Source organism: Geospiza fortis, unplaced genomic scaffold (assembly GCF_000277835.1).
Source record: "Geospiza fortis unplaced genomic scaffold, GeoFor_1.0 scaffold66, whole genome shotgun sequence".
Lineage (NCBI taxonomy): Eukaryota > Metazoa > Chordata > Aves > Passeriformes > Thraupidae > Geospiza > Geospiza fortis.
Window position 1 is genome coordinate 381,160 of NW_005054312.1, and position 12,913 is coordinate 394,072.

Genomic DNA, 12,913 nt, shown 5'->3' on the forward strand with positions numbered 1-12,913 from the left:
GCCTCGGCACCGCCCCCCGGGCCGAGCCGGGCGGGCCGGGGCGCCGGAGCCTCTCCCCGGTCCCGGCGGTGCCGAGCTGCCTTGCCCTGCCCGCCGGGCCGCAGCCCGGCTTTGGAGAGACCCCCGGGGCTGTAACCCTGGGCTGCCTGCTTTATTGCTAAAAAAGCATTCCCTGTGTTGTGACTTAAACTTGAGTTGGAGGGCCAGTGGTGTGTTGAAGTCTTAGATTTCGAATACGTTTGCATGTGTTAGTGATATATAATTGTCGGTTTTATTTTTGGGCATACTTGAGAGTCAAGATTTTGGTCAGGTGACCGCACCAGCTGTCCTAATGATTAGGCTTGATAAGGCTTTTCAAAGCTGTGACCCGGTGCCATCAGATGTAAAATCAGCAATTTAAAAAGCTCCACACCTTATGTATTTGTGACCCCGATTAATTGTTTTAAGAATTATATCCTGAATGATAATACTCCTGTTATACATGGATTGTTTATGATGCAGTTATGTACTGGAGAGGATGTGAAGGTAGTTTATTCCTGCATTGCAGCTTTTATGTTTTTCTCTCTTTGAAAGTGTTTATTTTGCTGAACTAGGAAAAAAAGCCTAAACATACCGACTTACAGCAGTATGGTTTTGTAAAAAAGATGTGTAACTCTGTCTCTTCAGTGTTTCTACCAAATAGTAGGAGAAAGGTCTTGCGGGAAATAAGATCTTATTAGAATGCAAATTCCTTTGGTGATGAGGAAGTACTAGATGTAGAAGGAAATATTCATGTATGCTGCTTTCCTGGATGATATTCAGTGAGGAAGAAATTCAGTCATGTTTCATGAGCCTTTAAAGATTTAATGCTTTTTGTATGGTGTAAATGCTGTAAAGAGGATGAGTCTGAAACTGTGCCTTAGAGTTTGTATATAAAGTCCCTCTTTTACAAATCTTGAATGATTCTTGGTTGTCCAACCTAAGCAAAACTGCCACATTCTCCTTCCAAACATAGCTGACTATTTCAGAGAGACATTTTAAAAACCTGACTTGAAAAACTTAACAATCAAACCTATGTAAACTCCTTGTTTTTCTTTCTGACAGTACTTCCCATTATGTAGCACAGTTCCTCTGTGAGAGGTAATAATGTCTGAAGAATAGTTTATTGCTTTTGATGGCACACAAGATGCAATGGTTTGTATCTTTACTTCTCTATGAGCCAGTGGGATGTGATGGCTAGGCTGCTTATGCTGTTTTACTGCCTGCTCTTTGGCTATCCTCTCCTGAGAGTTCAAGCTACTTCTGTGCACTCCTACTGGAGAGATGATAGGGGAGACCTGTGTAGTCTCTACAGAAAGTTCTTTTTGGTGTTTAAAGCAAGTTTCCAATTGTTCTGATAAATGTAACATAGCCCCATGATAGGCACTGTGAAGAAAATTAATTCTACCCCAGCAAAAACCAGCACAGCTGTTAAGGGCAGTATTTGTTGAACTAATTAGACTCCTTTTCTCCTGTCTTTGTAGAGGAATGGCTCCTTGTTGGTACAAAACAAGGGCATCTTCTGCTTTACAGGATCAAGAAAGATGTAGGTAAGTTGATTTTAAGAATGGCACAAAAAAGTTGGTTGTTATTTTTATTTCCTGCACTTTTAGAGCTGTAGTAATTTTAACACAAGTGTGATTAATTGCTGATTTTTTTCCTATATAGAATTGACTGTATGTAAAGTATGCTTTATCTCAGTTTTTTTTGTGCTTAAATTTATAGTAAGTGACTGTAATTTTTATGAATACAGTGTACAAATATGTGTAAAAGTAGTGCAGTGTACGAGTTGCCAGACTTTTGATGTGTGTCATCTTTTAATGACTGGATTAGTGAGAGAGCAAATACATTCACTGGGTCCATTCATTCACTGACAACTAGTTTTGTCAGGTATTTACCCTTTCCCTGCCTATTTGAGAGTCCTAAGTGCTCGTAGTCTGTTCTAGGAATGCCACAAATAAAACCGTTCTATTTTTGCTTTAGTTAAAATCGATTTTCTCTAAAGATGTTTATATTTCACATTACCTGCTATTATGTAGGAGCTGATGTTTTTGAATGCAGTAATATTTTGTAGCATGACACAGGAAAGTAAACACCAAATGTAAGTTTCCAAGTTCATCAGCTCTTGGAAAGATATTAATTTGTAGCTACTTGGATTCTAGAGACTGAATTCAGTTTGATTTTTGTGAAAGTTGTAGGTTGTCTGTCCAATTGGAACATGCTAGTCTTGATTGCTAGTGTCTTATCTCACATGGTAAATTTCTCCCCCTTTTTTGCATCAATGCCAGGAGAGGTTATGTCATCAGAAAGTGTCTGTAAGTCTTTCTCCCTAAAACTCCTTTAAAACCCTTGTGATGGAGTGTTTATTCGTTGTCTATTTTACAGTGATATGCATCCTAGCAATTTTAAGTTACTGATATTTGAGTAGTGTGGATAAAATCTTTAAGGGTATCTTTGTATCTCTGGGTTTTAAATTGCTTAAATATAATGCTTGCACTGTAAAACTTGGGCAGGGCAGAAATATAACTACTGTTGAGGCCCTCAGCTGGATACAAGAAGTGTAATTTACATTTTCACCTGACTGTGTAGAAGACCCTGTGATGCATTTAAAAACAGATGTGTTTAAGCGTCATTCTTCCACTGTTAAGTGGCCAAGTTTGCTTTCATAATTATTTGTAATTTACTTAGTGTAAGACATGCACAGTTGTGAGCAACTTCAGTTTACATATGCTCTTCAATCTTTCTGATAGGTTGCAACAGGTTTGAAGTGACACTAGAGAAATCCAACAAGAACTTCTCAAAGAAGATTCAACAGGTAGGAAATACCATCTTCTTGATGTGGGAATAGTAGTTTCCAGCCAATAAATGAAATATCAAATGTACATGTGCAATCTCTGCTGTGCTTAACAAAAAAAATTCCCAAAGCTAAAGATTTTCTTAGAGGTGTAACAGCCAGATGTTCTTGCCCACTCTTCTCATAACAGAATAGGCTTGGTTTGATTGCTAAAGCAGAAACCAAAGAATTGGAACTTGTAGGTTTATTTTTGGCTTTTGTTAGCAATAGGTCTTCAGTTGTTCAATGAATATTTGTAGAAATGATGGTAATACATCAACAGACTGTAATGTATTATTTGACTCTCAGATGACATTCTATAGGAATGTGAATGTAATTCCACTTACTTGAAATGTAGAAATAAGATAACTGCCAGTCTTGCTGCCTGTTTTTTTTTTTTTGAGAATTTGCTCTCAATGATTATATTGATTCCAGGAAAAACACCTTAAAGATTATGGATCCTCTCTCAGGATGCAACACTCTGTGTATGCTTTAGAAGTATTTTTGTACTAGTAACATATCAATGTTACAGCTTTTTCGATCAGCTTAGGTTGCAAATGCCAGCTTGTGAAAAGTTACACTGAAAACCTTTTTCAGTGTAACTGAAAAGAGTTGCAATAGCTGAAGGAAGCTTGCTCATGGAAAGCTGCCTTTCTTATTATTTTGAGATTTTCTTAGACTATCTATAATCAAACCTTATTGGGAGTTTTAGTTTATGAATGGAGTCACTAACAGCATTCTCCCTTTCAGATCCACGTTGTTTCTCAATTTAAAATTTTGGTCAGTCTATTAGGTGAGTGAAGAAAAGTGTTTTATATTTAATGAGTTCTTCTAGATGCAGTTACTTGTCTGAATGTGGCACCCTTTCCACACATCAGCATAGTAGTCTGGTTGCTGAGAAGTCATTGTGTAGAGCTTAAATTTGCATTTTGCAGAGGAAGCATTAAGCAGCATAGATTGAGAAGCAGTTTTGCCAGCTGGGAGAACAAAGCATTAATGCTGATTTGTCATTAGGGATGAAGAAGTATGTGCATGCTCTAAAGTGTCTGTGTAAAATACCGTTTGTGTTGGCCCCTGTATGTACATGTATATGCATGCATGTGAATCTGTGTGCGCTGTAGGACAGGCACTGAAACTTCTGACTAAATTTGCTGGATGTATCAAACTTATCACTGATGTCTTGCACCAAATTCACGTTATATTCAGATGTGATCTTTTAGTGTCTTGTGGAAGATTTAAGTTTGCTAGGCTCTGGCTTTCTTTAACTTAGGATCTTCTAGTGTCTTTTTTTGCTTATATTACTACTCTCTTCTTTATGATCTCCAAGTCCCAAGTCTTCCAGCTCCAGTATTTGTAGATTTCTGCTGCTTGCATCCTTGTGCATGCAAAAACAGTACCCTACATTTTCAGCTGCTCATCTTCCACTAATTTCAGGAGCCAGTTCAGAATGATCTTTGTCATGCAATCTTCCATCTTGAGCTTGCTCTGTTCTGGCCTGCTTGCTGCCCCTTCCACTCTACCTTCCCCTGCTTGGTTAGCAGTACCTTCCTGTAGTTTTACCAATGCTGATGTTAGTCTTCTTTGCTGCATTTATTGTATTTGTATGTGCTGCTTTTGGGAAAACACTTCTTTTCCTTTCTTGCAGCTCTTAGTTTCACAAGTTCTTTTTTATATGAACATAAAATACAGTAACTTGTTTGAATTCGCAATGCCTCTACATGTATTAAAATATTAAATAGTAATTGGAGTTTTGTTTGAAACAGAAAATAACATTTACGTCCATGACCTGTTGACATTTCAACAAATCACCACAATTTCAAAGGCAAAAGGTGCATCTCTCTTCACTTGTGATCTCCAGGTAAGGGGAGGAATAGAGCTGCACAGGTGTCTTTACTGTTTGTAATAAGGATTCATCTTTTATGTTGCTGTATGGATTAGGTTTGTTATTTTGTATGAGATGAAAATTTCTTGGATACTAGTGCTTTTTAAAATTAGTACCTGCAGCATTTGCTTAAGGCAATAGTTTTAAATTATTTTTCTTACTCTGCTTCACAAGGTATTTTCCTGTGCCTGTTGTGATTGCAGCTTTTGATACAAATCAAAGCATTTTTGTCCTATGCTAACTTTGACTCTTCTTTTTTGAAAGGTCCCCTTAATGTAAAAGCCATTTCCTTTCCTTACGTTGCCAGTACACTAGCTCATGGTGGTTTCCTTCTGCAAGCAATTCTATCTGGGTTTTTAAAAATTTTTGTTTCTCTTTATTGGCTCAAGGACTCCTAGAGCAGTTGTGGTATACTGAAGGCCTAAAATGGTTCTGTAGGGTGTAACAGTCCTCTGTTCATTTGCTCTGTTCATGGAGTGAGCAATTTCTAGTCAAGTGAGTTTCTTAGCCTGCCCATGTCATTCAGACATCTTTTTCATAATCAGAAGAGATGGTTTAGTGCCCTTTATAATTTTTTACATTTTTGCCCCATGGGAGCTTGATGCTAAATGTTTTCTAGGAAGTACTTGGGGTTTTCTAGACATGAAAGTGAATGTCTTTCAAAGCACCTTTACATCTGATCATTGCAAAGTGGCTTGTTGTGTGTCCAGGCGCTTAGCTTTCCTAATATTTCTTGTCAAGAAACTTTTCCAACAGGTTAGAATATTAAATTATTAATTGTTTTATCTGGTAGTATAATACATTCTTTGTGTTCCATTTTCTCACCTCTCCTATACTGCATAGAGTTCCAGCTACTTATCCTAGTTTCTCAGTTGGACTGATAGCTCTCTACTTATCCTCTGTTTGCATGTGTGTATGCCTTTTGTGCTCTCTTAGTTTTTTTGGATTTCCTTGATGTTACAATCCCTGTCAAAGTTAGCTTTTAAGTATCCTGCCACCTCCCCTGCCTCCTTCCTCCCTCTCCCATGCTTTCTTTTTTGGGGAGTTCTCTTCTGTTATGGATGAACAAAGCTGCTCTTCAGTGGACAGCTTTGCTTCTAGCAGAGGCTTCTTTTGGCCTTGTCTTCCCTTACTTGGCTCTCTGTGAGTGCCTGTGAGTTAGGTCTGTCTGTTTTCGCAGCAATCGGATACAGGGGAGGAGGTGCTGAGGATGTGTGTGGCAGTGCGTAAGAAGCTCCAGCTTTATTTCTGGAAGGACAGGGAGTTCCATGAGCTCCAGGTGAGTTGTGTTCTTTCTGTAGCCAGCATGTCTCAGCAGGGAGGGTCATTGCTCTTCGCTGCTTGCCCCTGTTACTCAGAGGCACTGCTGACTTTCAGAACACTGATGGTTGGTTCTGCAGAAATTTAACAATGGAACAGCAGAGAGAAGTGAAAAAACATGTTTGAAATCAGTGCCAGTTAATGGCATTTATAGTTTCATAATTTAAAGTAAGGGCTGTGTCCTGTATTTTAATGTTCTGGTTGTAGTACACTTTTAAGTACTTGACTTTCAAGTCAGTGAAATATATGAGCATGCATACCTTGCAAAAACATAGAAGTGGGTGCACTTCTACTCTAAGTATGTCACTTCTACTCTAAGTATATCACTAAGTCAGAAGATAGTTTCTGACAAGTGTAGAGAGCTGCTGTTGTGAATACTGGTATAAGAAAAAATAACTAATTGAAATGGGTAGAACCTTTTCAGCTACAATCCTCTACTAGGAAATTTTCTACTAAAAAGTGATCCGTTAACTCAGAGCACACCTCTTTACTGTACATGAGTCTAGCCTTTTTGCTGAATATTGCCATTCCTTAAGCAGTAGGTGCTGGGCACAGGTGGTGGGGAATAGGGTGTCAACAAGAGAGCAGCCTGTTACACTCTGTGTTGCCAGATTTGACTTCTGCTTTTCATTCATAACAACCAGTTTAACTTGTTTTCCTCAGGGGGACTTCAGTGTACCTGATGTACCCAAGTCTATGGCCTGGTGTGAAAACTCCATCTGTGTAGGCTTCAAGAGGGACTATTACCTGATACGGGTGAGATGGGGCTGTGTAATAGTGTTTTAAGAAGATTTGGGTAGCAGCAGACACTGTGGAGGCTGCTCCTGTGCTCAGGAATTTAGCTTACAGATTTATGGAAAACAGCATCTGGTACTTCTGCTATTTGTGGCTTTGGAAAGGGCAGTCTAAGCCTGTCCTTTTAAATGGATATTTGTCAGGAAGTCATTTTCTGTTTGTTGCTGTTGAGACCACTGTTTGCAGCTCTTGCAGAAAAAAGGAATTGGGGAAGATACATTTTGTTTGACTGGTGTCGTGGGTTTACAGGAAGCAGGTTTTCTGGGAATGGAGTGGCCAGAGGCCAATAGGTGTTCAGATTTTAAATTGACACCAGGCTTGGCCACTGAGGGTGGATGTGCCTCTGAGAACACAGGGGTTAGAAGCAGAGCACTCCCTTGGGCTCTTTCTTTGATTTCCGGCCAGCAAAGAGGCAAGGCCTCCCCTGCCCGGCTTCGAGCTGGGCGGGGGAGGAGAAAACCTGCGGCCTGGCAGAGGTAGGCCTGACCCCTCAGGATGGAAGGGTGGTGGGGGCACCAGGAGGCGTTGGGCAGCCCCCCCCAGGAGAGACAGAGGGAGAGAGGCCCCGAGAAGATGGGGAAGGGGGGAGTGCAGCAGGGAAGGAGCCTGGCCGTGTGCAGAAGTTTGTTAACCCCTTTCTGGACAATGAAGACCTCACAGAGCATTTGGACCTTTCCTGGAGGGGAGATGGAGTGGATGATAAAGAAGAAATGAGCAAGTGAATGACAGTTGGAGCAGTGAGTGAGGCTGGGAGAGTAAAGAAGAGGCCGGAAAGAGATGACGGAGTAGCTGGTTGGTGGACTCTTTTTGGTACAGCCATGGACAGAACCATGCTTCCTCGCGACACAGAGGCTGCATGCAGGGGGGAGGCGATGGCTCAGAACTGAGAGGGTTCAGTTTTGGAGACCCCCCAGCCCCAGGGGGTAGACAAGTATGGGGGGGACAAGAGGTCCCGAGATGAGAGAAAACTGTGCTTTTTTTGGAACTGGTCAAAGCACCCTTAAAAGGATAACCCTTGAAGCAGCTCTGTTCCATGTCCAGTGGTGAGAGCGCTGGGCATGCAAGGAAGAGGTCACCATGGCCCCAAGAAGGACTCCTCTCCTCTTGATGGACTGAAATTGAGTATTTACAGGGTGATGGATGGAGAGTTGAAATTTGGAAGATGTATTGGAAATGTGGTGGGGGGGAGGAGGAAATGCTTTTCGTGGAGTTTTCATTTTCCAGGTGTGTGTGTGCGTGTGTATGTGTGTGGTTTTTTTTCTTTTTGTAGTTTAGTTAATAAACTTTTTTTTCTAAGGTAGAGGCCTGCTTTGCTTATTTCCTGGTCACATCTCACAGCAAACACCAGGGAAGTATATTTTCATGGGGCACTGGCATTGTGCCAGTGTCAAACCATGACAACTGGCAACAGTCTGTTTAAGCTTAGTTTGCATTTTATTTAATGTATTAAGAAATGAGATTAGCTCTAAAAGGGCAAAGAGACCAAGAGTAACTCATCTGGCACACAGTGAAGCTTACCCATTCTTTCATTTTTCATTCTCTAGCTGAACTGTAATTGTTTGAAAGCCTCTGAACTTACTGTTAATTTACTATTACAGTTTCCACTTAGACTTCATTTACAGCTATAGTTTATTCTTTTTTCTGCCTTTATAATTGGCTTCTGCAGATATTGCAGGAAAATAGGATGAAGATGAGGTGCACCACACATGTACATGTATGCACATGGGTGGCGACAGTGATCTGTAGTCAAAAGGAAAACCACACATAATTTTTACAGTTGCTTGAAACTGATGCTGCTCACAAAGGAAGGGGTGCCTTTCTGCTGTGCTCTCCTAGATGTTGATTTCTGCCATTCTAGTGATAGGAGTAGTTGTGCAGGTGCTTAGGGGAAAATGGCTAGGCAGGTTTCTAGGCTTTTAGTTAGTTGTTTTTTTTATGTGGCAGTGCTCACTTATGCCAGAATAAAACAGTTAAAACTGTTAAAAGTTTTGGCCTAAATGAAGGGTTTGGATAGTTTAGCCAATTTTTCTGCTGTGGTATAATGGATTTGATAAACCGGTGTGAATGATGTGCTCAGCTACCATCATCACCTCAGACATAAAAGTAATATTTTTTTATTTCAGAATAATGTATAAGCAGGATGAATTATTATATGCAGAAACTCTTTAAATTTGCACTTGTCCTGTTAGTGTTTATCCTGGGCTGCAAAATCCCTCTAGGGGTTTTTGCTTTAGTCTTATGTAGCTTTGAAGAAAAGGTTATTGTGCAAAACACTTTTTTTCTTTTTATGTTCTTTATTATCCTAGGTGGATGGAAAAGGATCCATCAAAGAACTGTTTCCCACAGGGAAGCAGCTGGAACCATTGGTAGCTCCTGTAGCAGATGGAAAAGTTGCAGTTGGCCAAGATGATCTAACAGTTGTGCTTAATGAAGAAGGGGTCTGTACTCAGAAATGTGCCTTGAATTGGACAGATATTCCTATAGCCATGGGTGAGAAATAGCAGTTTGTTTTTGGTTTTGTTTAAATTTAATTCTTTACTCTTGTGTATGTGATAAAATCATTATGTTTGCAGTATTGTGAAACCAGCTGGATTTGGAGTGTGACAGGTTCTACAGTATTCTAAGTTGTACTCTGGGAAAGGTTTTGTTTGTTTTTGCTTCTTAGCCCTCTTTGCTTGTGGTCTGTGGGCCTCTCATAAAATAGGTGTAGTCCATATCTTTTATACAGGGACAAGGTCTGAAATGGAAGGTAGTGTGTTAAAGCACTGTAGATCTGGGTGCCTCAGAATTTCCTTATGGTGAAGGATGAGCAAAAGGCTTGGTAATATTCTGTAAGCAAATTGCTGTCAGTGTCAGGCACTGAGTTTTGTTTTGAGTATGTAAAAGGGGCACATTTCAGGGGAATGAAAAATTGAAGAGAAGCCTTAAGTCATAACTTGTTTCCAGGAATGCTTGAGACCAATCAGCTGAAATGTTTCCCTTGTTTCATGAGCAGAACACCAGCCTCCCTACATCATTGCTGTTCTGCCAAGGTACGTGGAGATCCGCACCTTTGAGCCCCGGCTGCTGGTGCAGAGCATCGAGCTGCAGAGGCCGCGCTTCATCACCTCTGGAGGGTATTGATGCAACTCACTGCCACTCTTGTCAGGCTGGCTGGCGGCCTGTAGCATGCTGAAAAACTGGGAGAAGAGCAGCTTTTCTGACTCTCACCTTAAGATGTAACACTGAAGCAATTTGTTGGGTTTTTATGGAGATTGGTGGAGGCCATACCTTGAGGAGGAAAGGATAGAATTGAGGGTCTTTAAGAATTTGTGACACTGGAGATAGTCTTCTTTCTGCTTTGCAGTAATGCTCCAGTTGCTCTTGCATTGATGCATGTTTCTATTATTGGATTAGGATTCTTTTAGGATAGGGTATTGCTTCTTTCTGAGCACTGAATCTTAATAATTGACATTTTTTTGTCTTGTTTACAGCACAAACATTATATATGTGGCAAGTAATCACTTTGTTTGGAGACTCATTCCGGTGTCCATAGCCACACAGATCCAGCAGCTTCTGCAGGACAAACAGTTTGAGTTGGCTTTGCAGTTGGCAGTAAGTACTCAAAAACTTGAGTTTGCAGTGGATGCAATTGTGCAAAAGTACACAAAGTGATGTTTCCCATCTGCTAAACTGTAACGAGTCCAGTAATCAGTCAGTATAACCTCCCAACTGTCCACTTTGCACAAACTGGAAAACTCTAGACTTTTTAAACTGAAGTTTTAGTTTTGTGCTGCCATTACTCCATATTGATCTGTTGTGGTGTAGATCTTGAGAAATCATCTTGTATATGAGAGATTATCTCTTAGCTGTTTGATTGGCTACCTTATTTTAGAATTTGAAATCATTTGGGCTACAGAGTCTGTATACTGCTTGTAAACAACGTATTTTGGAGTTGTGAGTTTTGTCACATGACCTTTTTTTGCATAATATTACTCCTGAAACAATAATTGTTAGAGATACTGATGCAGTATGTTTCATTATACTGCTCTTACTGCATTAAAATTTTTTGGTTTCTGGAAACTCCCCTTAATTAATTGCATTTTGAACTGCTGACTTGAAAAAAAATATTTCAACAGGCAAATGAATGAAGAGACGTTTGCTGTGATGGAGCAGGTATAGAGGTAACCAGAAGTAGCTTTCAGACCTTGCATGTTATCTCAGTGACACAATAAGCATAGACAGGCACCAGCAGTGTTCACTTTGAGAGATTATCTTTTTTTTCCCTACTCTCTCCACAGGATAATGCTCCTCTTAATTCTCCAGGGTGTTTCTCTCTACTGTAAACTCTGAGAGTTTTTAATGTTTGTTAATTTGTCTGCAGGAAATGAAAGATGATTCAGATAGCGAGAAGCGACAACAAATCCACCACATAAAGAACCTCTTTGCCTTCAACCTTTTCTGCCAGAAGCGCTTTGATGAATCCATGCAAGTTTTTGCCAAGCTTGGTACAGGTAAATGCTTGGGTTGGCATTGAATCACTTCAGTTAGGAGGAATGAGGTCAAGCTCACTGGCTATTTGATGGGGTTTTTTGTTTGTTTTCTGTTTTGTTTTAGTTCAAAACAGTGCTATCTTGTGCAGATCAGTCCCCTGTGAACAGCAAATAGCCTATTTAGTTTTTTTTTTTGGTTGAGCTGGTGATTACTTACTTAATAACTTAATTAACTACACAATTAAGTACAACTGAATACTTAATAAACTACACTTAGTAAATTAAGTTAAATCAGGAGTTTACCCTTTTTACAGAATATCTTTGTATTCTTGGCTATTTAAAGCATGCACAGCATGTGCCCAGACCCTTTGAAACTGAATGTTTCAGCAGCTGCTAAAAGCCTACTTGTAGCTTGGAATGAAAAATATGGAACATCTGTAGATTTGGAAAATCATTGGACTCAGATGAGGACATTTAACCCTTAGTTTAGCCAAGATGCTGAAACCAGGAAGCTGTCCTGTGCTTTTGGAAGTCACAGTAGTCTCTGATACTAGGTCATACTAGGGCTTGAAGACTGAACTGTAGCACAGAATAGTGCTTAAGACTGAGATTCTTTTTACTGGTGGCAGAATTCTCATGTGCATTTAAACCTATAGTTTATTTTCATGACACTTGCATAATATTTACTTTGGAAAACTACAGTGAAAGACAAGGGCTGAGAACTCAAAGTATTTTGAGCTTGAGAGGATAGTAATTTTGTATTTGCTTAAGTTATGTGAAAACAGGTGTGCATTAGTTACAGATGGTACTATTTAGTTCTTGTTTCAAAAGTGCAATAAATCTACGCTTAAAACATCGTTTGTTCCTAGAAATCCTCTCTTACTGTCAGAGAGGTTAATGATAGGAGTCTGCAAGTAGGGCAGTAAGATTGTAATAATGGCTTGTCCTCCAAGTGTGCCAAGTGCAGGTTGGAAATTCCTGTGCTTGGACTTCGAAACATGTTTTACTCATGCTTCTTTTGTGTTGTTTTAGCTTCTTTTCTGTAATGAGCAAATTTTATTTAGGCTCTAGAACCTTGTGGATGTACAAGTAGATTGCAGACTGCTCTGTTAGAAAGATAAACTTACTCTAAGTTTGCAAAAGTAATATGAATGGTTACTAATACCAGTTATTTTTTGCATAGATCCCACTCATGTGATGGGTCTGTATCCTGACCTCCTGCCCACAGATTACAGGAAACAGCTACAGTATCCCAACCCCCTGCCGGGGCTCTCTGGGGCAGAGCTGGAGAAGGCACATTTAGCTCTGATAGACTACCTAACTCAAGTGAGTGCGCCTCTACCTGGTTTTAGAGCAGGGTTATTCAGTTCTAGCATGCTTTGTTAGCTTCGATGTGCTGGAAGCAGTACACCTAGCCCAGCTCTGTCATGCTAGCCTTAATGGGCTGTCTTCATGGCTGGAAAATGTGGCAGCAGCCCCTGAGTGAGCAGGGGAAGTGGATCACATGAGATACCCCACAGATATGTGGAAAACATAATGTGTGATTTGGACAAAATTTCCTTATGGAGTGGATCTGACTATGAGTCCAGTATT

The 12,913-nt window shown here is 40.2% G+C and overlaps 1 protein-coding gene across 1 annotated transcript in view; it reads left to right on the forward strand.

Annotated features, from left to right (window-relative positions):
* The first annotated feature begins 1,409 nt into the window (after positions 1-1,409).
* The window catches only part of VPS39 (VPS39 subunit of HOPS complex), a 23,628-nt gene continuing 12,124 nt past the window's right edge, over positions 1,410-12,913 (forward strand). Inside the window, exons 1-12 of the mRNA XM_014306397.2 lie at positions 1,410-1,568; positions 2,307-2,333; positions 2,769-2,833; positions 3,602-3,644; positions 4,615-4,709; positions 5,914-6,012; positions 6,717-6,809; positions 9,155-9,338; positions 9,844-9,964; positions 10,322-10,442; positions 11,212-11,341; positions 12,504-12,646. Of these exons, the coding sequence (XP_014161872.1) occupies positions 2,315-2,333; positions 2,769-2,833; positions 3,602-3,644; positions 4,615-4,709; positions 5,914-6,012; positions 6,717-6,809; positions 9,155-9,338; positions 9,844-9,964; positions 10,322-10,442; positions 11,212-11,341; positions 12,504-12,646 (1,113 nt within the window). The 5' untranslated portion in view covers positions 1,410-1,568; positions 2,307-2,314. The remainder of the gene's footprint in view (positions 1,569-2,306; positions 2,334-2,768; positions 2,834-3,601; positions 3,645-4,614; positions 4,710-5,913; positions 6,013-6,716; positions 6,810-9,154; positions 9,339-9,843; positions 9,965-10,321; positions 10,443-11,211; positions 11,342-12,503; positions 12,647-12,913) is intronic.